At 37.6% G+C, this 25228-nt stretch overlaps 1 protein-coding gene across 1 annotated transcript in view; it reads right to left on the bottom strand.

The window, feature by feature from the left end:
- Positions 1–25185, bottom strand: part of DCAF12 (DDB1 and CUL4 associated factor 12) — an 84121-nt gene extending 58936 nt beyond the window's left edge. The window contains exons 1-2 of the mRNA XM_044661433.1: positions 25035–25185; positions 23579–23833 (exon numbers count right to left, since the gene is read on the bottom strand). Of these exons, the coding sequence (XP_044517368.1) occupies positions 23579–23833; positions 25035–25112 (333 nt within the window). The 5' untranslated portion in view covers positions 25113–25185. The remainder of the gene's footprint in view (positions 1–23578; positions 23834–25034) is intronic.
- Positions 25186–25228: the final 43 nt, after the last annotated feature.

Below are 25228 nucleotides of genomic sequence, written 5' to 3'. Positions count from 1 at the left end.
CCTACCCTTCAGTTCCCAGTTGAAGGAAGAAATTTGCAGGAACATGCAAGCAATGTGAAAAAACAGAAAAGCAAAGGAGAGGAGCTTTGGAATGTTGGTGGGAGAGAATTCTAAAAGGCAATGGAATCTGAAGGGGACCGTTGGAAACCTGAGGGTTTTTGAGCTTGAACTTTGAGAAGGAGACAGCTTTGGACCAATTCTCCTGATCTAGCCAGCATTTCCTATCCCAAAGTGGTTCCTGAGAGAAGACTTGTTGAATTCCTGTTCCTATTCCTGAATACCTGGAAATCTCTACCAGTGTGGACTCTTATCAAGAAACAACCTGAAGGGCTTGCCCAGAGGGGAGACTGACAGAGCCAGCAGGAGTTCCCATAACCTGATCAGCTAACACCCTACAGACTGTTAATCCATTGATTTAGCCTAGGGTTAGCTACTGATAGGGAACATCAAGATCAGATAGGATCTTCCATTGTTGTTTCAGCTGAGGCCCAAGGCTGAAATTTGTCACCCATTTTGGGGTATTAGCCAGGGCTCCTACATCCTCTTCCCTGACCTACCCTTAAGCTACTCTTATCATCCACATTCCAAAACCTCATTCTTTGTTACCCCTTTTAATAAACATCAAAAAAATATATAGGAAAGCTGTCAGATTGTTTCACAGAAGAAGAATAAAGGGAGACTGGTGGGTAGAGGTTCTTTTCCCTGGAGGGAGAGCTTTCTCAGACCTCGTTAAGTCAAACTCCTGAGTCTGCCCTATACTGCTCTCCCTCTGGCAGCTTTCTGTTCAGAGAACACAAAGGAGGGTTAGGTTTAGCAAAACTTTCCTAACCAACAGTTTATTCTTTTCTCCTGAAGTGTTCTCTTTCCTGACATAGACTGCTGCATCATCTTGCCCACCATTCTCCTCTGGCTAGAGGGGGTAGCCATTTGCTTTCTGTCTAAAGGGAGGAATACCCTTGTTGACATGGAATCTAGAAGTCCCCAAACTTGTAGCCTAGAAAGATTTGATGTGACTCTTCTTGTCTCCAGAAGCCTCTCCCTGTATATCACAACCTCCTTCCGAGGATCGAACTTGGGACCTTCAGCTTAGGAGACTGACATGCTACCTGCTGTGTCAAAGAGTCACTCAGCTTGGGTTTGGCTCTGCTGGGAATGATCATCCCCACTAAAGCTCAAGTAAGGCTTATTGTTAGTTTGAGACTAGTGAAGTTGGACTTTCCCTCGGGGAAGAACCATTACTCACAAGGTCAAATCCGGGAATTTCACCTTCCGAGATAACTAAACAGGGGTTAATCAAATCTTTCTAGGCTACAAGTTTGGGGGCTTCTAGATTCCACATCAACACCCTGTTATCCAAACCTCCTGACCATACAACAACAACTCCTCAAAGTGTATTCCTCTGCTTTTTTACAGTTTCAGTTGCTGTATTATTACCACCTGAATTACTGGCCTTAAAACAGAGAAGCAACCATCTTTTAATCTCTGTCCCTAAGGAGGGGGAGGTACCCTGTAGGTCTGGTTAAGCTAAACCCAAGTCAACTGATACAATACTAACCAGGGGTTTCCCTGCCTTTTAACACAGCAAAGGTCCAGGGCAGAGTGAGATGGTGACCTGTGCAGAGCAGTTACATTCTCAATATGGAGGCTCTGGAAAGTATACTGAGAAAGGAGAAAGTTCAGAGGCCAGCAGCAGTAGTAGTGTGACTCAGATCTCAGGCAGAAAGCAGGGTCTCACTTCTAGCATTTAGCCCAGCCTGCAGAGGAATAACTGGGACAGGAATACTAGGAAGCCTGTAGCTCTGTTAACCTGGAACCAGAGTAATTTCCTAGTTGGCTGATAGATGTCTAGCATCATTCTACTGTACAGCCTGAAACCTGAGGTTAGGATCTTGCAGAGTTCAGAGCAGGGAGGCAGCATCAAACCAATCAGATCATTCCCCTTTGGGAGCACTTAAAGCTTGCAGGTTCCTGTACTGTTCCCAAGATACTAGAATAACATATTACTCAGTACCCCAAGAAAAGAGCAACAGGACTACCCCAGACCTTCTGTCTAGATGTGCTGCAGACCTTAGCACTAGTATAAATTCTGAAGTCAGAAAATGGGCTCGCAGAATGGACAAACAAAAAAACCACATCATCATGAAGTATTATAGTGGCAGGGCAAGGACACTTAAGACACAAATGCATAAGAGAATAACTCCAAGACATCTATAAGCAATGTCTCAGATTACCTCCTTGGCGAACTTTTATGAGTTCAAGTGCCCAGAGAGCAAATTCGAGCTGTCTGTGAACCTCCATTACCAGAGGGTGTTGAGGGAGAAAGTGTTAGCTTTGGGTGGCTGGACACAGAGGGGTGGTGCATGCAAAAATTGTCCTTGGCTGCTAGGAAGAGGGGGAATGGAGCAGCTCCCCAAGTGCTGGCTCTGAACAAAACACAACTTGGACACAAAGCCATTTCCTGGAATTCCCAGAAGAGATAAAGCCAGAATTGATAAAATAGTGTAAAAACATTTTTATAAATTGAATGAATATACTTGAGGGAAAAAATTGGAAAAGAAATGAGTTATGGAAGAAAGAAATGGAAAGGGAATTACCAACTTGGCACAAGAGATAACAAAACCTTGCTCAAGCAACAGACTCCATAAAAATTAGAACCACCAAACAGAAGCCAAGGACTCCATGAGGCAACAAGAAATATTAAAACAAAGTAAAAAGGCTGAAAAAATGGAAGAAAATGTAAGATATCTTATAGGAAAAATGACTGACCCAAAAAACAGACTTAGGAAAAAAAAGTATCATTGGATTATCTGAACATCATGACCAAAGAACATGTTTGACATTCTACTTCAAGAAATCTTAAAAGAAAATTGTCCATATCTCTTGGCACCAGAGGAAAGTAGAAACAGAATCCACCTGCCACCTCCTTAAATCCCAAAAAGTAAACTCCCAGAAATATGATAGCCAAAACCCAGAGCTTCTAGGTTAAAGACAAAGAACTACAGGAATCAATAAAGAAAGAATTCAGTTATCCAGGAGTCAATCAGGACCACACATGATTTAGGAGCCATCAGTCTAAAAGAGCAAAGAACTCAGAATATATTTCAGAAAGCAAAAGATATGGGCTTACAACCAAGAATAATTTAATCAGTAAAATTGAGTATAATCCTGCAGGGGAAAATATGGATCTTTAATGAAAGGGAGGACTTCCAAGCATTCCTGATGAAAAGACTAGAACTTTGGAGAAACTTTCTAGTTTAAACACAGGAATGAAGAGAAGCATAAAGTTGTAAATATGAAAGAACAATGATTAAGGAATAAACAAAGATAACCTGCTTATATTCAAATATGGAGTTAATATATGTGTCTACTCAGAATCCTTCTGTCATCAGAATTAATAATCAACAAAAAAGAAATACAATGACATTTTATATTCTCTATGTCTTTTAGTTCATTATGGATGAGAAAGGTGTGGTCTACTGTTGAATATTACATGAGAACAAGTGCTTGCCCCCTCCTAAAGCCCTTATCAAGGATGCTATCAATTCATGAAATAAATTACTTTCCTCAAGATTTTGTATAGATAGGAAAGAAGGCCATAAAGTCGAGTTACTGGCCTACAATGACAACAAAATCGAAAAGACAAAAAATGTAAAAGATATTAAGACTGGGATCAATATAATTATTAATCAGCACTCTAGAAGATTGATTGATGATCATGTTCTCAACCTTTTGGCAGAAAGATGATGGACTAAAGGTGCAGAATGAGACATTCTTTTCCAGATATTACCAATATATGGATCTTTTTTGTTTAACTACATCTAAGGGACAGGGAAATATAGGAAAGGAAGGGGGAGCAGTGTTAATGCTCCAAAAGAGGGAAATGAATATAAATGAATCATTTTTAAAAGGTTAAAAAAAAAAGAACAAAGAATTTCAGAAGGGGATACTGATAAGCAGGGTAGCTTTATAACTATCCTGTTCAAATTGAAATATACTTAAAAAGACAAGCATTTTACTACATTTTTTAATGAAAACCTACCAAAACTGGATTTATTATATTTTATTAAACTAATTTCCTGATTTTTTTCTGGGCTTTGGAAACATGCTAATTGGCATAGTTTTCTTATTGGAATTCAACCTTGCCATTGGTTTGAAACATTGAGGCCATACTCACATCCCATGTATAGCATGTTATTTTTCAAGCATCCGTTTTTTTTTTCAGCTAGAAGTTTGGCATTAATTAATTATTAAAGAATTAAATTAATTAAAGGATTAAAAAGAAAGTAACTAAAAGAATTAAAAGAAAAGGTCAGATGCAGTAAAAATAGACAGAGAGAAAAAATGGGGAAGGAGGGGCAGGTTGTGGACAAAAGACAGGGATGAGGAGAGAGTAGGGAGGGATATTGGTTTGTGGATGATTTAAATAGGCCACCTAAGGGAAGTTTCACAAATTCACAATATGTAGCTTGTACAGTACAACCATCTACTATATAGAACATATAAAAAGAACCAAGAACTCAGATTCTAATAAGCAAGAATGGCAGATTGACTTTTTATCTTTCTAAAGGGCTTTATTTCCCTTTGATTTGTCAAGGCTTCCCCAATCATGATCCACAGCAACCAACATATGGAATCTTAGATGGGAAGCAATGATGTTATGCCATTTAGTCTCTCTTAAAGCAAAACCCTATTTTCACTATTCAAATGAAATCAGACTATCTCCTAAAAACTTACAGGGAGGAAACTCTATAACCTCTCTCATTCATCCACAGACTAGTATAAACTAAATTCTTCATGCTGCCTTTTTCTGAAATTTGTTCAGAATTTTTTCAGCTGATGAACATAAGACAGGATCTATTAAAATTTATGTTATGTAATTTCAATTGGGCTCTGACGCCTACAAAATAATCTCTTTCTACCTCCTTGATTAATTCATTATCCCACTCACCATAACAGCTCTTCCAAACTTTTTTATTCCTCTTCAAACCTCCCATCATTATTCCTCCTGATTCTTTCAGTTAAGAACTGTCTCATATTTTACTGAAAAAATTGGGGCTATTTGCTGAGAGATACTGCTGCTTTTCTTCTCATATTATATCACTCATACTTTCTACCACTGTGACCTCCTTCACTTGTCTTACAAAAAAAGGCAAATCACTCTAGATCAGTGATGGTGAACCTTTTAGAGATGGCAGGTCAGGACCTACCCCCATCCTACTCCACCCCCTAGACCAAGTGTCATATCCACCCCCTACAGAGATCAAGTGCCCAGTGCACCTTACCCCCACCCTTACCCCACACAGGGTAGGTTGCTGGACAGAGGGGCAGGTGAAGTAAGGAATGTACTCAGTTGCATGGAGAAGGGGAGGGGAGTAGTCTGAGCTCTCTGCTTCCCTCCAGCTGTACTGCCTGTGAGCTGCCCACCTTACCCACTGTGGGCTCTCAATGGGCAGAGGGGCACATGATGTGAAAATATGTCATCAGGCATGGTGGAGAGGGGGAAGGGAGCAGCTCCACCCAAGTCCCTCTGCCTTTCTAGTAACAAACTCTGGGAGGTGAGAGGGAGGCAGAGTGTGCCAACAGAGAGTGCTTTGCGTGCACCCATTCCATAGGTTCACCATCACAGCTCTAGATACGCAACTGATAGTATTCCATCCTGTCTTCTTCTACTCTTTTTACTTACTTTCTTATCGCCTTATAAACACACTCATATCTCCTCAATCATCAAAAAATCTTCACTTACATCTCCATTAGCTATGGTTTCCTATCTCTTCTCTCTTTTGTAGCTAAATTATTTGAGATTTTCTATAATTAGTGCCTTCACTTCCATTTCTCTTTTTAATTTCTAGCATTTTGACTTCCAACATCATCATTCAACTCAAACTACTCTCTCCAAATATACTAACAATGAGTTAATTGCCAAATCTCATCATATTTTCCCAGTCATCATCCATCCTGACTTCTCTGAAGCTTTTGCTTTGTCAATCATTACCTTCTCCTCCTTCATTTAATCATTTTTCTAGGTTTCCTCAGCATAACTCAACCTCAATTTTCCACCTACCTATCTGTTCCATTTTTTCAGTCTTTTTTGCTAGATTTTTATCTAGATTTGACTTACAAATAGTGCAGATTCCATAGGATTCTGTTTTGGGCCCACTTGTTTTAATTAATACATACCATTTCACTTGGTGAATTCATTGTTTCTCATGAATTTCGTTATCTCTCTATGTTGAGGATTCTCAGATCTTCTTATGTAGCCTTAATCTCTCTGACCTCCAGATTCACATATTCAACTGCTTATCTCTCAAACTGGATGCTCTATAGACATCTTAAATTCAATGTGTCCTAAAATGAACTTGTGATATTTCCTCCAAATCTCTCTCTTCTTAACTTTCCTGTTACTGTAGAGTACCCCAATCCCTCAGACTCACAATCTAGTTATCTTCAGTTCTTTACTCTCACCCCATATTATAGGAAGACATCCATCTGAGTTTAAATCTCACTTTAGACCAGTGGTTCCCAAACTTTTTTGGCCTATCACCCCCTTTCCAGAAAAAATATTACTTAAGAGCTCCCTGTCATATACTATCACCACTCTCTTACAGTTATTCACCACCCCCAAATACACCTATGGCCATCACCACACCCCTGGATCGCTGCAGCACCCACAAGGGGGCGGTGGCACCCACTTTGGAAATCACTGCTTTAGACACTTACTGTGTGACCCTGGGAAAGTCACCTGTTTGCCTCAGTTCTTGATCTGTGAAATAAGCTGAAGAAGGAAATGGTACATCACTAGTATCTTTGCCAAGAAAACCCCAAATTAAGTCATGAGGTCAGACGTGTCTGAAATGACTCAATATCCAGCATCCTTTAGATTTTACCTTTGTAATATGCCTCATATATACCCACTTTTCTTCTCTGGCACTGCCACAACAGTGCAACAAGCCCTCATCACTTCACATATGTACTAATGCAATAGCTTGGTCTTCCTGCCTCAAGTTTCCCCACTCAATTTCATTCTCCATTCAGCAATTAATCTTCCAAAAGGGCAGATCTGACCATATCATCATTCTAAGCTAGACATACCATCTCTAGACTCTGAGCATTTTTCATTGGTGGTGCCCTTGCCTGAAACAATCTTTCTCTTCTTCTCTAGCTCCCAGTTTCTTTCAGATATCAGTCACAATCTCATTTTCTGTCAGACACCTTTTTTGATTCCCCCTAATGCTAGTGCCTTCCCTCTAGTAATTATCTCCAATTTTTCATGTATGTATCTTGTTTGTAGATAACTATTTTCATTTTGTCTCCCCACTATTAAACTGTGTGTTCATTGAGAAAACCTCAAACCCACTGGTGAGTAAGGGGGATGTCTAACACAAGCATGGGAAGATATCTTGGTGGTATGGTGTACTCAGAGGTTGGTTTGACCTCTAAAGATGTTAAAGGCATCCCCTGCATCCCAGGCTTTTTTTTTTCCCTTTGGAAATTCATTTATGGCTTACTCAATTTCTTCCTCTACAATTTCATCATTTAAAATTTCTATTTCTTGTTTTATTAATTTGGGTACTTTATATTTCTGTAAATATTTATTATTTCATTTAAACTGTTAATTGGCACGTAATTAGCTTTTAATAATATCCTGTGTTTCTTCTTCATTCACTGTGAATTCTTTTTTAATTTTGATAACTGGCAATTAAGTTTTCCTCTTTTTAATAAAATTAACTAATAGTTTTTCTATTTAATTGGGCTTTATTTTAAAACTTGTTACTTTTAGTTATTCATGCTTTTCCCTTCAATTTTATCAAGTTTTTTTAATTTTCAGGATTTCTATTTTGATGCCTACTTGTTTTTGTTGAAAACCTTTACTTTCCATTTTAGAATCAATACTGTATGTACTATTGGTTTACAAGCCATAAGAGCAGTAGGGGCTAGGCAATGAGAGTTAAGTGAGTTGCCCAGTCATAAAACTAAGGAGTGTGTGAGGTAAAATTTGATTTCAGGACCTCTCATATCTAGGTCTGGCTCTTAATCCACTGAGCTACCTAGCTGTCCCCTTAATTGGGTTTTAAAATTTTGTTCCTTTTAAAAAATATTTTCATCAATTCATTAACTTGTTTTGTTTTATTTTTTAATAAAAGTATTTCAAGATATACATTCTCCCCTAAGGACTGCTTTATTTGCATCCTAAAAGTTATGATGTTATTTCACAATTGTCAATATTTTTCATGAACTTATCTATCATTCCTATTATTTGTTGTTCAACCCAGCAATTCTTTAGGAAGAAAATGAATATTTATTAAGTACTTATATGTAAGGCATTGAGATATGTACTGGAGATACAAATACAAACAAAAAAGGCAGAACCTCTCCTCAAAAAGCTTATATTCTAATGGACAAAAAATTGACAGGGAGGAATGAGAGTACCTAATGAGGGAGCATGGGAAATCAGAAAGCCAGGGACAAGTCTTGGAGGGTAGTGAAGGTTGGTCTGGGCCCTTACACAAAATGGAGGAACTCACCAGTGAGAGAAAGGGTTCATGACATCTCAGGTTGAAAAGGTTACAGGGATAAGTTCCAGGATGAGAAGGACTCAGGTACTGAGGGAAGTTGCAGTAAGTATTTTAATATTTTATTTATTTTTAGCCATTCAAGTTTTTAATGCTATTTTCAGGAGATCTTTAATATGATTTTTATTGCATTGTGATCAGAAAAGGATATGAGATATTTTCACATCTGTTTGTGTGGTTTTTAAGACCTAAGACATAAGTGATTTTTGTAAATCTGCCATGCAAAGCTGTGAAATATGTATAATCATTCTTATTTCCATTTAATAATTGCCAGGTCTATCATAACTACTTTTTCTAAAATTCTATTAAGATCCTTAATTTCTTTCCTTTGTTTGGTTAAATTTATCTAGGACTGATAAGAGTCAACTTAGTCACCCTTTATTATATAGTCTTATTGTGTATTTTTCCTCAAAATTTATTTAGTTTTTTCTTTAAGAATTTAAAAACTAGTGTGACCCTGGGCAAGTCACTTGATCCCCATTGCCCACCCTTACCACTCTTCCACAATACATCGAAGTTAAGGGTTTTAAAAAAAAAGAATTTAAAAACTAGGGGAGTGGGTACATATATGCTAAAATATTGAAATAAATTGTCTGTTACCTTTCGCAAAATGTTGTTTCCCTCACTATCTACTTTAATTAAGTTAATTTTTGATATTTTGCCTTGTTTGAAATATCTGCTACCTTTGGTTTTTTTCTGTTCAAATGAAGCATAATAAATTTTGTTCCAATCTCTCATTTTAATTGTGGGTCTCTTTGTTTCAAATATGTTTCTTATAAATAATAATGCATCAATGAATTTTGTTTTCTAATCCATAGAGGCAGCTGGTGACAAGTGGTGGTGCTGGGTTAGGAATCAGGAAGACCTGAGCTCAAATATGGTCTCAGATTTACTACCTGTAAGACTGAGAAAGTCATTTAACTTCTGTTTGCCTTAGTTTTCTCAAATGTAAAAGGGGGGAACAATAGCCCCTACCTGGTAGGGTTGTTGTGAGGATCAAATGAAATAATATTTTTAAAAAACATCAGTGCCTGGCACAAAGTAAGTACTATATAGGTACTTATCCTCTTTCCTTTCACTCATTCTGCTTATCTATTTTATTTTATGGATGAATTCATCCCATTAAGATTTGTTATATTCATCTCCCTCTCCTTTCTATTTTCTCATAATTTTCTTTTCCATTTACATCTTTCCCAAATTAACAAGTTAATAACTTGCTTCAAGTCATTAACCTTTTCTTTTACACTTCTCTTCACTATCCTTTCTAAGCCTAAAATTTGTTTTGCTTATTACTAAATCTCTCAGAATCTACCATCCTTATGTTTCCCCCATTCTTTTCTTCTTATTTTTGTCTATAACCCTGTTGAGTCGAACATTTTCACACCAAACTCTTTTGTGTATGTACCTGTTTGTTCTGTCCTTTTTTTAAAACCCTTAACTTCCATCTTAGAATCAATACTATGTATAGCTACTGAACTATCTAGTGGCTCCCTAAGTTCTGCCCTTTTAACTAGTATAGATAGAAGTGGTTGTGATGCCAACCATAGGAAAGAGAACTGAGGGAAAAAAGGGCAACAATATGGTCAGAGACCAAAAAGTGCTATTTACTTTACTCTAAAGGGGCAATCAATATCTTATGGGTAGATAAAATAGGAGAACTAAGATGGCTAGCTCAGCAATGGGTGTAAATTTTGATGTTCTGAACTAAGTTGTTGAAGGTATGATGGTGAGGCAGATAGAGAATTGTCTTCAGTCAGAAAGACTTAGGTTCACTTTAATTGTACTATAAAGCAGAAATCATCAAAACAATATGGTACAGGGGCAGCTGGGTAGCTCAGTGGAGTGAGAGTCAGGCCTAGAGACAGGAGGTCCTAGGTTCAAACCCGGCCTCAGCCACTTCCCAGCTGTGTGACCCTGGGCAAGTCACTTGACCCCCATTGCCCACCCTTACCAATCTTCCACCTATGAGACAATACACCGAAGTACAAGGGTTAAAAAAAAAAACAAAAAAACAATATGGTACTGGTTAAGAGATAGAAGGGTGGATCAATGGATTAGACTAGGGGTAAATGACCTCAGCAAGCTAGAGTTTGTTAAACTCCAAAATCACAGCTTTTGGGACAAGAATCCACTATATGACAAAAACTGCTGGGAAAATTTAAAAATAGTATGGGAAAGATTAGATCAGCATCTCAGAATGGGTAAATGACTTAAAATAAGGAAGGAAATTATAAGTAAATTAGGTGAACATAGAATAGTATTTGTCAAATCTATGGGAAACGAAAGAATTTAAGACCAAGCAAGAGACAGAGAACATTACAAAATGTAAAATGAATAAATTTGATTATATTAAATTAAAAAGGTTTTGTACAAACAAAACCAATACAACCAAAATTAGGAGGGAAACAACAAATTGGGGGAAAAATTTTGTAACAAAAAACTCTGACAAAGGTCTAATTTCTCAAATTTATGAGGAGCAAAGTCAATTGTACAAAAAATCAAGCCATTACCCAACTGACAAATGGTCAAGGAACATGAATAGGCAGTTTTTACACAATGAAATCAAAACTATCAATAAGTACATGAAAAAGTGTTCTAAATCTCTCATAATTAGAGAAATGCAAATCAAAACAATGCTAAGGTACCACTTCACACCTAGCAGATTGGCCAACATGACTATAAAGGAAAATAATAAATGTTGGATGGGGTATGACAAAATTGGGACACTAATGCATTGCTGGTAGAGTTGTGAATTGGTCCACCCAAAGGGCTTTAAAAGAATGCATACCCTTTGATCCAGTAATACCACTACTAGGTTTGTACCCTAAAGATATAATAATGAAAAATGTTTGTACAAAAATATTCATAGCTGCACTCTGTGGTGGCAAAAAATTGGAAAATGAGGGGGTGTCCCTTTGATTGGGGAATGGCTGAACAAATTGTAGTATATGATAGTTTCATGAAAGAGATAAATGATGAACTGGAGGATTGCTATATGAACTGGAAGAACCTCCAGGAACTGATGCAGAGTGAAATGAACAGAATCAAGAGAACATTATACATATAACCAAGAGAACATTGTGGAATACAATGTAATGGGACTTTGCTAATACAAGACAATCCCAAAGGACTTATGAGAAAGAATGCTGTCCACATTGAGAGAAAGAACTGTGGGAGTAGAAACACAGAAGAAAAACAAATGACTTATTTGTTTATATGGATATATGATTTGGGGCTTTGGTTTTGAAAGATTGCTCTATTGCAAAAATGAATAATATGGAAATAGGTATAAGTGATAACATTTGTATAACCCAGTGGAAGTGCTTATTGGATCTGAGAGGGGAGGAGGAAAGAAATTAAATATGGAAATATGGAAAAATATTTTTAAAATAAAAATTTTTTAAAAAGGATGGTTTCATGAAAGAGATAATTGAATTTGAGAAAAAAGAAAAAAACATTTATGAAGTGCCTACAAAAAAAAAAGACTTGGGTTCAAGCTTCACCTCTGACATACTGGCTGACAAGTCAAATAACCTCTCAGTGATCTAGGGTATTCTCTAAGACTTTGAGTTACAGAGAGGGTGCTGATCTGCATTGGTAGCTTGAGTTTCCTCTTCTAGAAATTCCCTAATGAAATAACTAGCCCAGTCTCTATCCTATTAGACTATGATATACAAAAGACTATCTCCAATGATGGAACATAGAGAGAAATTTGTGGACCATAAAGTGTTCAATAAAGTTTACTCAACCATAAAAAGGATCAATAAAGATTCAGCATTAAGGTGGAGAGGGCTTCCCCTCCATCTCTTTTCAGAACAAACGCAGTAAATTCTGCTAAAACTTGGGAATACTAACTCCCCACAGTTTGGGATTCTTATGCTACAGGTGCGATGGCAGGGTAACATGCCAATAGTTAAAACAGCCTCCCGTACTCCTTTAGAAAAGAAACAGGTCAAGCGTGGATAAAATAAATGCTCTTCCTACCAGAGACTAGAAACATAATTTTAATAGTGGGAAGAAAATGACTAAGAGAGAGGCTAAAAATATCAAGTTACATTACTTGAAAAGCAATGAGGGACAGAGCCAAGATGGTGGAGAAGGGACAGGGACCCTCCTAATCTCTCCCAAATTACCCTTCGATTCTGATACAACATCCTCAAAATGAATTCAGGAGCAGCAGAACCCACAAAAGGATGGAGTAAAACAAATTTTCAGCCCAGGAACACTTAGGTCTGCACAAACACCAGGATAGGAGTAGAATGCAGAGCAGTATCCAAGGCAGGTCCCAGGCCCCCACCTTGGCAAGCAACAAACTAATGCACTGTTGGAGAAGCTCTGAACTGATCCCCAAATAGCTATAAAATCATTCATACCCTTTGACCCTGCAATGATACTATTAGGTCTGTATCCCAAAGTGATTAAAGGAAAAAGGAATAGGATATATATGTATAAAAATATTTATAGCAACTCTTTGTCATAGCAAAGAATTTGAAATGGAAGAGATACCTGTCAATTGGGGAATTGTAGTATATGATTCTGATAGAATATTATGCTATAAGAAATGATGCTTTAAAAAAACCTGGAAAGATACTAACAGATGCAAAGTGAAGTGAACAGAATCAGGAGAACACTGTACACAGTAATAGCAATTTTAAAAAAACCCTTACCTTCTGTTTTAGACAGAAGAGTAGCAGAGGCTAGGCAAATGAGGTTAAGTAACTTGCCCATGATCACACAGTTAGGAAGTAAGTGTCTGAGGCCAGATTTGAGCCTAGGACCTCCCATTTTTCAAGCCTGGTTCTCTATCCACCAAGCCACCTAACTGCTTCTAGTTAGTAACAGCAATATTGTATGATAAAGAACTGTAATGATATAGTTATTCTCAGCACTACAATGATCTTAAGACAATCCAAAAGAACTCATGATGAAAAATGTCATCTGAGACCACAGAAAGAACTGATGAGAGTCTGAATCCGAACCAGTCTACTATATTTCACTTTTTACATGATTGCACATGTAAAATCTATATCAGATTGCTTATGCAGGGAGAGGAGGGAAAGAAGGAATTTGGGACACAATGTTAAAAGATTTAATGTTAAAATTTTTTTTTACATGTGATTGGGGAAAAATAAAATTAAGAAATTTTAAAGAAAAAGGATTAAGAAAAAGATAAGAAAAAAGGCAAGGACTATTGTGTTATTAAAAGAAATATCACCCAGAAATGTTTGGTAATTTGCTTTTTAATCCATGACTCTGGAGGCCTTGGTTAAAGATTGAATATATTCTTAAGGTTTTATCCCTTGCTGGTCCTAAACAAGGATTACAAGTGGTATTTGTAGGCTAGGTAGGGGAAGTTTCCATTTTGTAGAACTGGACTTCTGCCTTTAAAATTATGACTCTGGACCCTGGGCAAGTCACTTGACCCCCATTGCCCACCCTTACCAATCTTCCACCTATGAGACAATACACCGAAGTACAAGGGTTAAAATAAAAAAAAATAAAAAAAAATTATGACTCTGATACTTGGTCACAAACTAGCTGGTCCAACCCTAGAATCTTCTACCAGTATAACAATAACAGTATTCTTTCTAAGCATACAGTAATTGTGTTTTTTTCACAGTAACATAAGTAGCTGGTGTGTTGGGTTTCACTCAACTGCTTTCTTTCTTCTTTTTGTCTTTCTTTCTTATCTTTGGTTACAAGGAACTGCTTGCCAGAAACATTGGGGTGGGGGTGAGGGTGTAGGGAAGGGGTTGATGGAGGGAAGATATTTTCAGAAATTAAGGTGACACAAAATCACAAGATGCCAATTAAAAAAAAAAGACAAATTTAATTAAAGAAGGTATCAAAATAGAGACTTGGGTCTGAGCTCTTTATTTTGGCTTCTAAATATGAATCACTTAATTTTGCCTTCTAGTAATTATAACAATCATTTCAAACTCGCAATTTCTTCACTTAGATAAGACTATAGCCATGGAGTTCTTTGGGTTTACTTCACATGAGACTTCATCCTTTCCTGTGCTTTTATAAAACTCCATTAAAACTGCTTGGTTGGGGGCAGCTGGGTAGCTCAGTGGATTGAGAGCCAGGCCTAGAGACGGGAGGTCCTAGGTTCAAATCTGGCCTCAGACACTTCCCAGCTGTGTGACCCTGGGCAAGTCACTTGACCCCCATTGCCTACCCTTACCACTCTTCCACCTATAAGTTAATACACAGAAGTTAAGGGTTTAAAATAAAAAAAATTATAAAAAAAAACTGCTTGGTTAAAGATATATCATTTTGCTGAAGTAGAAAAGAGAATAATGACCTTATAAAGCTCTAATCTTCATTGCTGGCCCTTGCCTGGCACTCCCCAGACTAGAGCCTTCAAATCCTGAAATTATAATACTTAACCCTAGCATGTGAACTTCCAAAGGGCAGAGATGACAACGGTTACACAAGATGCTATGATCTTTTAATTTTGAGAATTATTATTTTTTAATAATGAATCTTTTTATCACTTTTTATTTCCTGAACCATTCCTAGCAAGTATCATAATATTAAGGCATTGCTAGGTGTCTTTTAAGACAATCTATCCCTCCCTCCTCCTCCCAGATGGATAAATAGGGTTCAACTCTTAGATCCTCAACTCACTAGGTAACTTAGAAAAAACCAATTACCAATTACTTGGTACTGATCCTACTGTTGCATTTATAATGTCCTGTTATAATCCAGCTAAATAAACATGCTATAAGATGCCAAATTTTATAATTTCTTAGTAACCAAAAGAAAGCAAGAAGAATCATTTCCCTGATTGCTCTAAGTCAGTGATTCCCAAAGTAGGTGCCACTGCCCCCTGGTGGATGCTGCAGCAATCCAGGGAAGCAATGATGGCCACAGGTGCATTTGGGGGCGGTGAATAACTGTAAGGGGGTGGTGATAGTATGTGACAGGGAGCGCTAAGTAATATTTTTTCTGGAAAGGGCATGGTAGGCCAAAAAAGTTTGGGAACCACTGCTCTAAGTCATAAAAGCAAAGGGAGGAAAAGGTAGGTAATTTATTTGGATTTTATACACACACACGCATATATTCCCCTTCATTACATGTAAAATTAATTTTTCACATTCTTTTAAAAAAATTTTGAGTTCCAAATTTCTCCATCCCCCTTCTACCCCCTTTGCTGAGTAAGACAGTAAGCAATCTAATATGGATTTCACATGTGCAATCATGTAAAACATTTTTTCCATATTAGTTATTTTGTGGAAGAGATCTCAAAAAAAGAAGTGAAATACAGTGTGTTTTGGTCTTCATTCAGAGCTGGAGGGTATATTTTAAGAATCTGTTAAGCCTGCAAAAAAGAAGCTATGACACAGATGATATATGGACATTCTTCCTGGCCATACAAAATTTGAGTGTAATGAAAGGAAGTACAACCAAAACTAAGAATCAAGGAATAATTTTAAGGCTCCTTTTGTGAAATTTTTGTTAGTTTACATTAGTTTACATAAACTAAAAATATTAACTATCTACCACACTATTCTAGGAGCCAGAGGAAAAACCAATAGTTATTAGGTGGTAGATGAGTTCAATATAAAGAACCTTTACTGGTGTTGGGGGCCGGAAAGGACAAGCTGAAATCCTGGTTCTGAGAAGGAGTCTCTGTGTTAGCTTGGCCAAATCACTATTATCTCTGAACGGGTTTCCTAATCTGTAAGATGAAGGAGTCTTAACTAGATGAGTGAGGTCCCTAGCAGTCCCAGATTAGAACCACAAACCTTTTCCTCAGGGAACTTAAAAAGTCTAGTAATAGAGATAAGAAAAACAAAATGGAATGGAAAGAGCATCTACTTAGGAACATGCAAGTGAACAGGGTCTTTGAAGTCTCCCACAGAATATGGAGCAAATGAAAAGGAAAAAAAATGAAAATAAAAGACCTTATTATGAATCATTTTCTACCATCACCTACTTATCTACAAGGCTTGGAACCCTTGGGCAATCTGATGGAGTATATAGGCCTCTTTTCAGAATAATGTTTTTAAGTGCCTAAAATACACAAGATTGCAAAAGAAACCAACCAATTATATAGATAGCTCATGAACTCTAAAGACAACCCAATGAATTCCAGCAAAAAAAAAAAAAAAACAAAAACAAAAAACAATGCTCCCCACCCCCAAAACCCCTCCACACTAATAGCAATGGAGAAAGCCAAATAAATTAACCAAATAATAGTCACTTTCAAAGGCAAATGTTTTGGGTCAAGCAATTTGACAGCAGGAATCTCAAATGGTGCCATATTTTAGTGCATAAGGCCAGCTAGTTCTAGGTCTAGTCAGGAAGACAGCTTTTTGAGTTCAAATCTGCCTCAGACACTTACTAGCTGTGGGCAAGTCTCTTAACCCTGTTTGTCTCAGTTACCTCATCTATAAAATAAGATGGAGAAGGACATGGCAAACCACTCCAACATCTCCAATATCTCTGCCAAGAAAACATCAAATGGAGTCACAAGTCAAACACAACTGAAATGACTCAACAATCTAACAGCACCTAGTGTATTACTGTCAAATAAGGAGATAAAGCAGAGAGAAAGAGAGAGAAATACATTGCCAAAGGGCAAAGACTGCCTTATCTAAACTATATTGTGTATTGCAATAATCAATTCATGAATTACAACTTGCTCCACCCGTCACCCCTCCTCACTCTCTCATGCTCTCTTTCCCCACCTCCCCCCAAAATTTATAAAACAACCAAATATACTGTCACCGAAAGATTTAGACCTCTTGAGAGAAAGAAAAATAATACTATTTATTCTCAGTAGCCCTACTTACTCCTTTGAGTATGAAGTCCTCAGTAAATGTTTGTTAAAATTAAAAAAAAAAAAACAAAAAACATTAAGCCACTGGCTAACAGACCAAAACCAGAAAGGATATGAATTTCACCTTTGTTCCAACACAATAATATTATAATTTAAGCTGCATAATAAAAATGCTTAACAGAGATTTAATGGTGTTAAACACTCTTTACATATGCCTATAAATCAATTATTCAGTCTAATTAAAAGCAAGACTAAAATAAGAAAATAGAATAATAGATTTGACTGAACAAATTTTCTATGACTCTTCACCAAATCAATTTTCTCATGTTAACAACTGTGTAAAAGAAAATAAGTAGAAAGAGTTATTAAAGTTCTTTACAAATTACTGGAAAAGGTTTGATTCCATTAATTCTGGGGAAGGCAGAGATAGGGATTGGCCAGTTGATCCTAACCTAGAAGGGAAAAAGTATCAGAGAGGAGTATTAGTTGTCACACCCAGGTTGGTACATCCATATTTCTCTGATATTTGGCCATCCTGGAATTATGAAAACAAGGTGACTGATGAAATCTGTTTTCTCCATGACCTGCTGCTCTTGAGACCAGTAGAATAAAACTTAAAAAGCTCAACACCTCAAAAAAGAATAATGATGTTCAATTATGTCCAATTCTACATTATCCCATGAGGTTATTTTGGCAAAGATACTAGAGTAACTTGCCATTTCCTTCTTCAGTGTTGCACCATTTAATAGAAGAGAAACTGAGGCAAACAGACATTAAATAACTTGCCCAGGGTCACACATCTAGTAAGTAAGTGTCTAAAGCTAGATTTGAACTCATCCTGATCTTCCTGAGCCCAAATGCCGTGCTCTATCCAAAGTACCACCCAATTACTGCAAAAAAAATAAAATAAAATAAAATAAAAATAAGTTGATTAAATTTCTTTTGACTTTGTCCTTTCTATCTGTAATTTTGAACAGCAGTAAGACAGTACTGGCTCTTAGGAACCATGAACAAGATCTACTGTTAGCAAAAGCTACTGAGAAGAGACTAGGCTACAAAGAAACCCTCACAGATCCAACCTGTGCCCTCTAGCTATTCAAAAGATAGCCCTTCCTTTTTCCTCTCTGTTTGAGGAAATTTGAAGTCACACATAATATATGAGAATAAGCCAACTTAAAAAATTTATTATAGTGGCCCAACTGTAATCCTGAACTGACTCTACCATGCCAGGCTCAAGTGGCAACTGACCACTTGTGGGCCACTCTCTTCCTCTTATCACTGAGTCTAAAGACACATTATGAACTTTGGTGAAAATTCTGCTTAAAGTACAGATGGAAAAAGGCCATTTCTCTGTGACAGAAAGAACAAACTTACCTGTTTTCCTAGTCCTTCCTCCTGGGAACCAGTAGTCACTTCCATCTCAGAAGAAATGAAGATCCTTGTCTCCAGATTTTAATGTCAGAGGAGGCACTTGTGTCTTTTGTAAAGTCAATATAACATTTCTTATACCTCTTGACCATTCATTCCTACCTCCTCATTCATTCTAAGTATCTCTCCATATATTCATCCAAGAAAGGAAAGAAAAACACTTCTTACATAAAATTTATCAAGCTCTGAGCTCTCCAGCCTTCATTTGACTCTTCTGATGTATGCAGTAACATAATGTAACATAAGAGATGTAATGTAAGGTAACACAATGAAACATAAACATACTGTAACATAAAGTAACAGTTTATGATACAAGTCCTTTGATGTCAGTGCTTTTCCTTTAAGATGATCTCCAATTTATCCTGAATAAATCTTGTTGGCACATAGTTGTTTACATGTTTTCTCCCTTATTTGACTTTTGAGTATTTTGAGAGTTGGCACTGTCTTTTGCTTTTTTCTCTATCTTCTAGAACTAGGTAGAGTGCCTGACACATGATAGAAGTTTAATGAATGTTTGTTGACTTTGACTTGACTCTTTAAAGGTAGGGGTTGCATTTTTGACACTGTAATTCCAAAACCTCACAACAAAGGTGAATTAATAACTTTTTAACTGAATTGATAGCTTTCACTTCCTAGGATTCTTATCTATTATTACTCTCACATCATCTTCAACTACTGAGAATCTGTCAGTGTCAGCAAAGCAAGACATTACAAAGCAACTCTGATGCCTCTATATCCAATATAAAAAATTGGGAGAGGTGTTGAGGCAGGAGAGAAAGAAAGAGAAGAGAGAAAGGTCTGGCAAACTTTACCTCAAACTCTTGCACACAAAAGGCATACTTTTGTTCTCCTTTGTACCCTAACCCTGGAGAAAATCTGGTCTAAGTTGGCTGGTAAAATGAATTTAGTCATACATGCCATACTTAAAGCTAGAAGGAAAATCAGAAGTAATTTATTACAACCCCTTCATTTTATAAGTATGAAAACTAAGGTGTGACATGTCCAAGGACACAAAGCAAAGCCATTATAATGCCAAGAATATAAAGTCTTTAAAAGATATTTCAAAGCAAAACTCTCCACAGGAATAAATTACTCTAAAAATAGAACACCACTTTAAGTCTAGAAATCATGATGCTTTATCTTACAAGCAGAAAAGTATCCATAAGATATTGCTTTAAAATGATGGAATAACAAAGTATAAAATAAGTTACCATCTCATTAGGATAGATAAGATAAAGTAATATACACCATGAAAAAGATACTTCATTAGAAACCAGCCAAATAATTTTAAATATTTTTATTATTTTAAAGATTAAAATCCAATTTTCCAAATAGCTATTCCTTTAGGGAAGTGAAATAATTGAAAATGATGAAAAAAACTTGAAATACATCCTGGCCAGTCGATCTTGCTTCCTAAAGACATTCTTTATCTTGTTTTGATATCTTCAGGACATTGTAAATAAGTTCAATAGACATCTTACAAGGCAGATCTTTCCCTCTTTCTTCCCTACCCTTACCCCACCCTAAATGAGGTTGCTTCTAATCTTTGTACCTTCTTAGGATCATAGATTATAAAATCACAATTCTAAAGGTACAAGACACCTTAGAGGTTCTCTAGTCCAACCCCTTTATTTTACAAACAAGAAAACCAGAGAGTAAAACCAGAAGAACAATCCACAAAGTATCAGTAATATTGCAAAGGCAAAATTAATTGTGAAAGTCTTAGAAATTCTGATCAATATGATAGTCCAACCACAACGCCAAAGGACTTATGATATAAAATACTATGCCTCTCCAGATAGAGAACCTATAGGCTCAGAGAGCAGACTAAAGCAAATGTTTTTCTTTTATTTTCTTGTTCCTCCACCCCAAGGATTGGGGGGGGGGAGGGTTTAGCTAGTGCAGAAATATTTGCATAACTTCATATGTATAATGGATATTATATTTCTTGCCTTCTCAAAGGGTGGGTAAAGTGCTAGAAAGAGAAAAATTTTGAACAAAAATAAAATTTTGAACAAAAATAAAATTTTACAATTCAATAAAATAAAAAGTATATATTAAGACATACAATAATAACAAAACTGCTGTGCTTACCTTTGTCCCTTTCTGAATTTTTTCCCACAGTCTACTGTATATTTTAAAAAATGTTTTACTGATAGTTTTTTTCTTGTACCACTCTTAGTACCTTCCAACTCTACCTGCCTATACCCAATAGAAGCCCTCCCTTCTAATAAATATAATCAAGTAAAACAAATCAACACATTAGCTTTGTCTGTAAATGTATCTCTCTTTTGGCACATCTAACCTATCACCTCTCTTCTAAAAGATGGGAAGTATGCCTCATCATCAATCTTCTAAAATCTTGCCTTACACAGTTTAGTTGAACTTTGCATTGATCCCATTTTAAGAATTTCCATGCTAGAATATCTGCCCAATATAAACTTCAGGGAGACCTTTTAACACTACTCTGTTACCTTTACTAATCCAGAATAAGTAATAGTCCCACTAGAAATCTAAATGCCACTTAGTTCCAAGACTAACTTGGAAATTATCTGACTTAAAAGTGTTTATGTGACATTCAGATATGGTCTGAAGAAGAAAAAGTCTCAAGAGATAAAAGATATACTCTGTTATATTTCCATAAAGTAACTGGATCTTGCCCATTTCAAGTAAAAGTTCTTAAAAGTAGTTTACTGATGGTAAACTTAAACAAGTAAAAACACAGATATGCTGGAAAAGAAAGCGCTATACAGGAAACTTTCAACAAACCTTAATCTCTCAATATACTAGCCATTATGCAAAAAAGGCCTTATTTGCTTAATTTTCCTCTAAAGAGAAATAAAGTCTCAGAAAATAAAGTTTCAGCAACAATTGTTATTCATTAAATGCCTATTACATGCCAGGGATATAAAAATGTACTGGATTGATTGAAGCCATATTTTAGAATACCTACACTAGTGTTTATGCATAAACATGAGGCAGGGAAATCAAAGTATCTCTTAAGATTCACAACATCAGGATAGGGGAAGACTGATTGTCAGGGGAAGACTGATTACCTTCGTTTTATAGATGATGAAACTAATGCACAAGGAATATAGCCCTTGAATCTAAAATTCATGAAAGATGCTCACTAACTATAAAAAAAGAAAAGGAAGAATGATAAAAGACCACTGACTCTCCCACAACTTTATGTCCCTGACAGAAAATCAAAAACAGTAATAAGAAATGAAATAATAATACAAATTTAAATCAAGTGATTTATTCGATATAATAAAGGATTATAATATCATCCACTTCACAAGGTTATTGAGAGGATCAACTGAGATAATATATGCAAAGTATTTTGTAACTTTAAAACCCTACATAAGTATTAGATGTTATTATTAGTTTTTAAAATATTACTTCCAAATATAATTTTGTAGTTTAAGAAATCATGAGTTTGAAAATTAAGGGGGCAAAAGGGAAAACTATGAATTAACTACCTCAAACATGTGACAACCTTCTTAAACTAATGACAAAAGATGATTTTAAAGCAACTATCATTAGTAGGCAATCAGGAAAGCATAACCAAAGAGGGCATTTTATAGAAGGCCATTAATTCTAAAAGATTTCTGTTTGGTCGTACTTGTATAAGGTGAGGTACATTCAACAGGAAGTAAAGTGGGAGTGTATTTCTAATTAATATGGTATTATTTCCTCTCCTCAAAATTTAAATATTTTCTTGTAAATAATATTTTTAAAAGACAAAGCACTTAGGCATTCTACTTTACATAGAAATATTTTCATCCTGTCCAGTATTAAATTTGTCTATTTACATAACACAAAATACAAGAGAAAAGAGAGTATTAAAAAAAACCTCAGGCCTAGGATACAGCTGTCCTCCCCATACATCTTACATTAATGCAAGCTACTCATTATTACCCATCTCCTACTACTATCTTCTTTTACTATCCTTCTTTCCCATCATACAGTACTCCTTCCTTATTTCCAACTGTACTTTCAGTTTGATTTTTATTAGTATCCCCTAATATAGTGGGCACATTTTAAATGCAAAGAAATATTGTTTATTTCCCCTTCTCCCACTTCCTGATTCACAGTCTAGTGAGAACAGCACTAGCCTAGAAATCAAGACACTGAGGGTTCATGACAAGACATTATTGTTCATTATCTGTATGGCTTTAAGAGAGAATGTAAGATCCTTGAGGGTAGAACTATTTCACAGCCATCTCTGTATCCCATGTCTAGTATACATCGAATACAGTCTGACTGTGAATTCCTAAGAGCAAGGACTCCCTCCCTCTTGCTTTTTTTTGGTACCCCCTTGCTTAGCACAGTGCCTAGCACAGAGTAGGGAATTAATAAATGCTTATTGACTGACTACTGTGTATTAAATACCATATGTGTTTAACAAATATCTGTTGTTTGACTTGTTTTCTCATCTCTAAAACCATCTCTGCTCTTCCTACCTCACAATAATTGTGAAAATAAAATGAGACAACACACATAAAAGTTATTTGTGGGTTAGAAACACAATAAAAATGTGTTATTATCTTTGAATGACTTTGGTTAATCCAAAGCCAAACAGACAAGGCAGTTTAGGGAAAAATTAGAAGGAAAGAAGTATTGGGACTGAAGCAATATCCAAACTGGGAAGCCCATGGGAAAATGAAGTGAAGGGGAAAAGATTCTGGTTTGCTTTGAACCTTACATTTTAACACAGGTCACATAGAAAAATGGTTGAATATCCATAAAGTTGCAGAAACCACAAGAAACAAGGCTTCCTGCTTACCGTGTTGCATTTTGTGCCACACACCACTTGCCGGTGATTCAGCCACTGAGATGCAAACACTTTGTTAAGGGTCCCAAGGTGAAACTCTCTCTCCTTCAGGAGACTGGGAAGGTGCTGTGCTGCATAACCATGCAACACTCGGTAGTAACTGGACTCATTCTGCAACCTGACTTCTCTGCCTTTCAGGTAGTAGACCAAGGACCTCTTCACTGGAGGGAGCCTTTTCCTTTTGTTTAGTGAATGATCCCAGCCAAACTGTGGAAAGCAATATTAGAAATCACAGGCTGCAGCCACTTTCCTACTCAATGTAAAACCCTATAAACATCAGTGAAAACTGGTAACCTACCCTATAGCTTTTTAAGTAATCTGCCTTGAACATAGCACAGGAAGAAACTTAATCCAGAGATCTTGTTTAACCCTTATAATTCCAGGAAAGATGCTTACAGTCAGACTGATAAGAGCCACAGATGTGGAAGAACAAAGGAAAAGAGGAATCTGGAGAGAGAGCCCTAAAGTTTCCCCAGAACAGGCCCGGGGCTGTCTATAATCATCTTCCAGCAAGAGAGAACCGAAAGGCAGAAGGGGATTTGGGGGACAGGAAAAGCACCTTTCTAGTCTTCGGAGAAGACAAGAAAGGGGGTTGGACCCATACCGACCTGAGGCACATCTCTGTCCAGCCCCCTCCTCCCTCTACGCTTGCAATCACTACGAAGCATCGAAAGGGTCGTGCTAGACTAGGCCGGCCTAGAAAGGGGCTGGCGAACCTCGGACGGGACGCCCGGGTCCCTAGGCCTTCGCAGCGCCCGGGCAGCCCCGGTCCCTCGGCCGCGGCCCCCGCGCTCCAGACAGTTGCGGGGGGTTCGAAAAGTCAAACATAAACACGAGACGGGGAGGGGATTGGGCCGGGAGGCCGCGGGGAGAAAGGGACCCGAGTTGTGTCCCCTCTTTATATCAATCAACCTCCTCATCAAAAAAGCAGCATTTGCTGGGGAGGGGGGTTGAGTTGGGAAGAATTTGGCCTTGAGCTTCCTTCGCCTAAGGTTGCAGGTGAGGAGGGTCCGGCCAAAGGGCAGGGGGTTCCGAAGCCTCATTATTTACTTTAGGAGCTTCGGGAAGAAGACTTCTCCCCAACATGGAAGGAAAAGAGGGGTTTGAGGGTAGGGTATCTCTCTCTTTTTTCTTTTTTAGATGGGGGAGGCGAGAGCAAGGCTCGGATCCGCCCTCGGTGACAGCCCAGGCCCAGATCCCCGCCGTTCCCCGCGGCTCTTAGCTGTCCACCCTCCGCAGGCCTACCCGCCCGCCGTCCCCAGGGAGCCCCGGGCCTAGATCCGCCTCTGGCAGTCGAAGCTTCGGGCCTGTCCCCGCTTCCTAGGCAGCCCCGGCTTGGCTCACCCACCTCCACTACACTGTTTACCCCACCTTCAGCTCTTTCCCCCCAACCCCCCGCCCCGGTTACCTGCTGGCCCTGGGTCCCGCTCCCGGTCCCCGGCGCTGCGGGAGCTTTCCGCTTCCTGCTAACTGTTTTCCGGGCCATAGTGGGAGACGCCGCGGCGGCCCCGCAGCCACATGGGGCAGCAGGACCGGGGGTAGTGGGGGGCGGCCGCGCTGCGGAGCATATACTGGGGGAGGGAGACGGGGAACTGGGTAGGG

Source organism: Gracilinanus agilis, chromosome 1, assembly GCF_016433145.1.
Source record: "Gracilinanus agilis isolate LMUSP501 chromosome 1, AgileGrace, whole genome shotgun sequence".
In the NCBI taxonomy this organism is placed as follows: domain Eukaryota; kingdom Metazoa; phylum Chordata; class Mammalia; order Didelphimorphia; family Didelphidae; genus Gracilinanus; species Gracilinanus agilis.
This window is presented reverse-complemented; position numbering and strand designations above follow the sequence as displayed.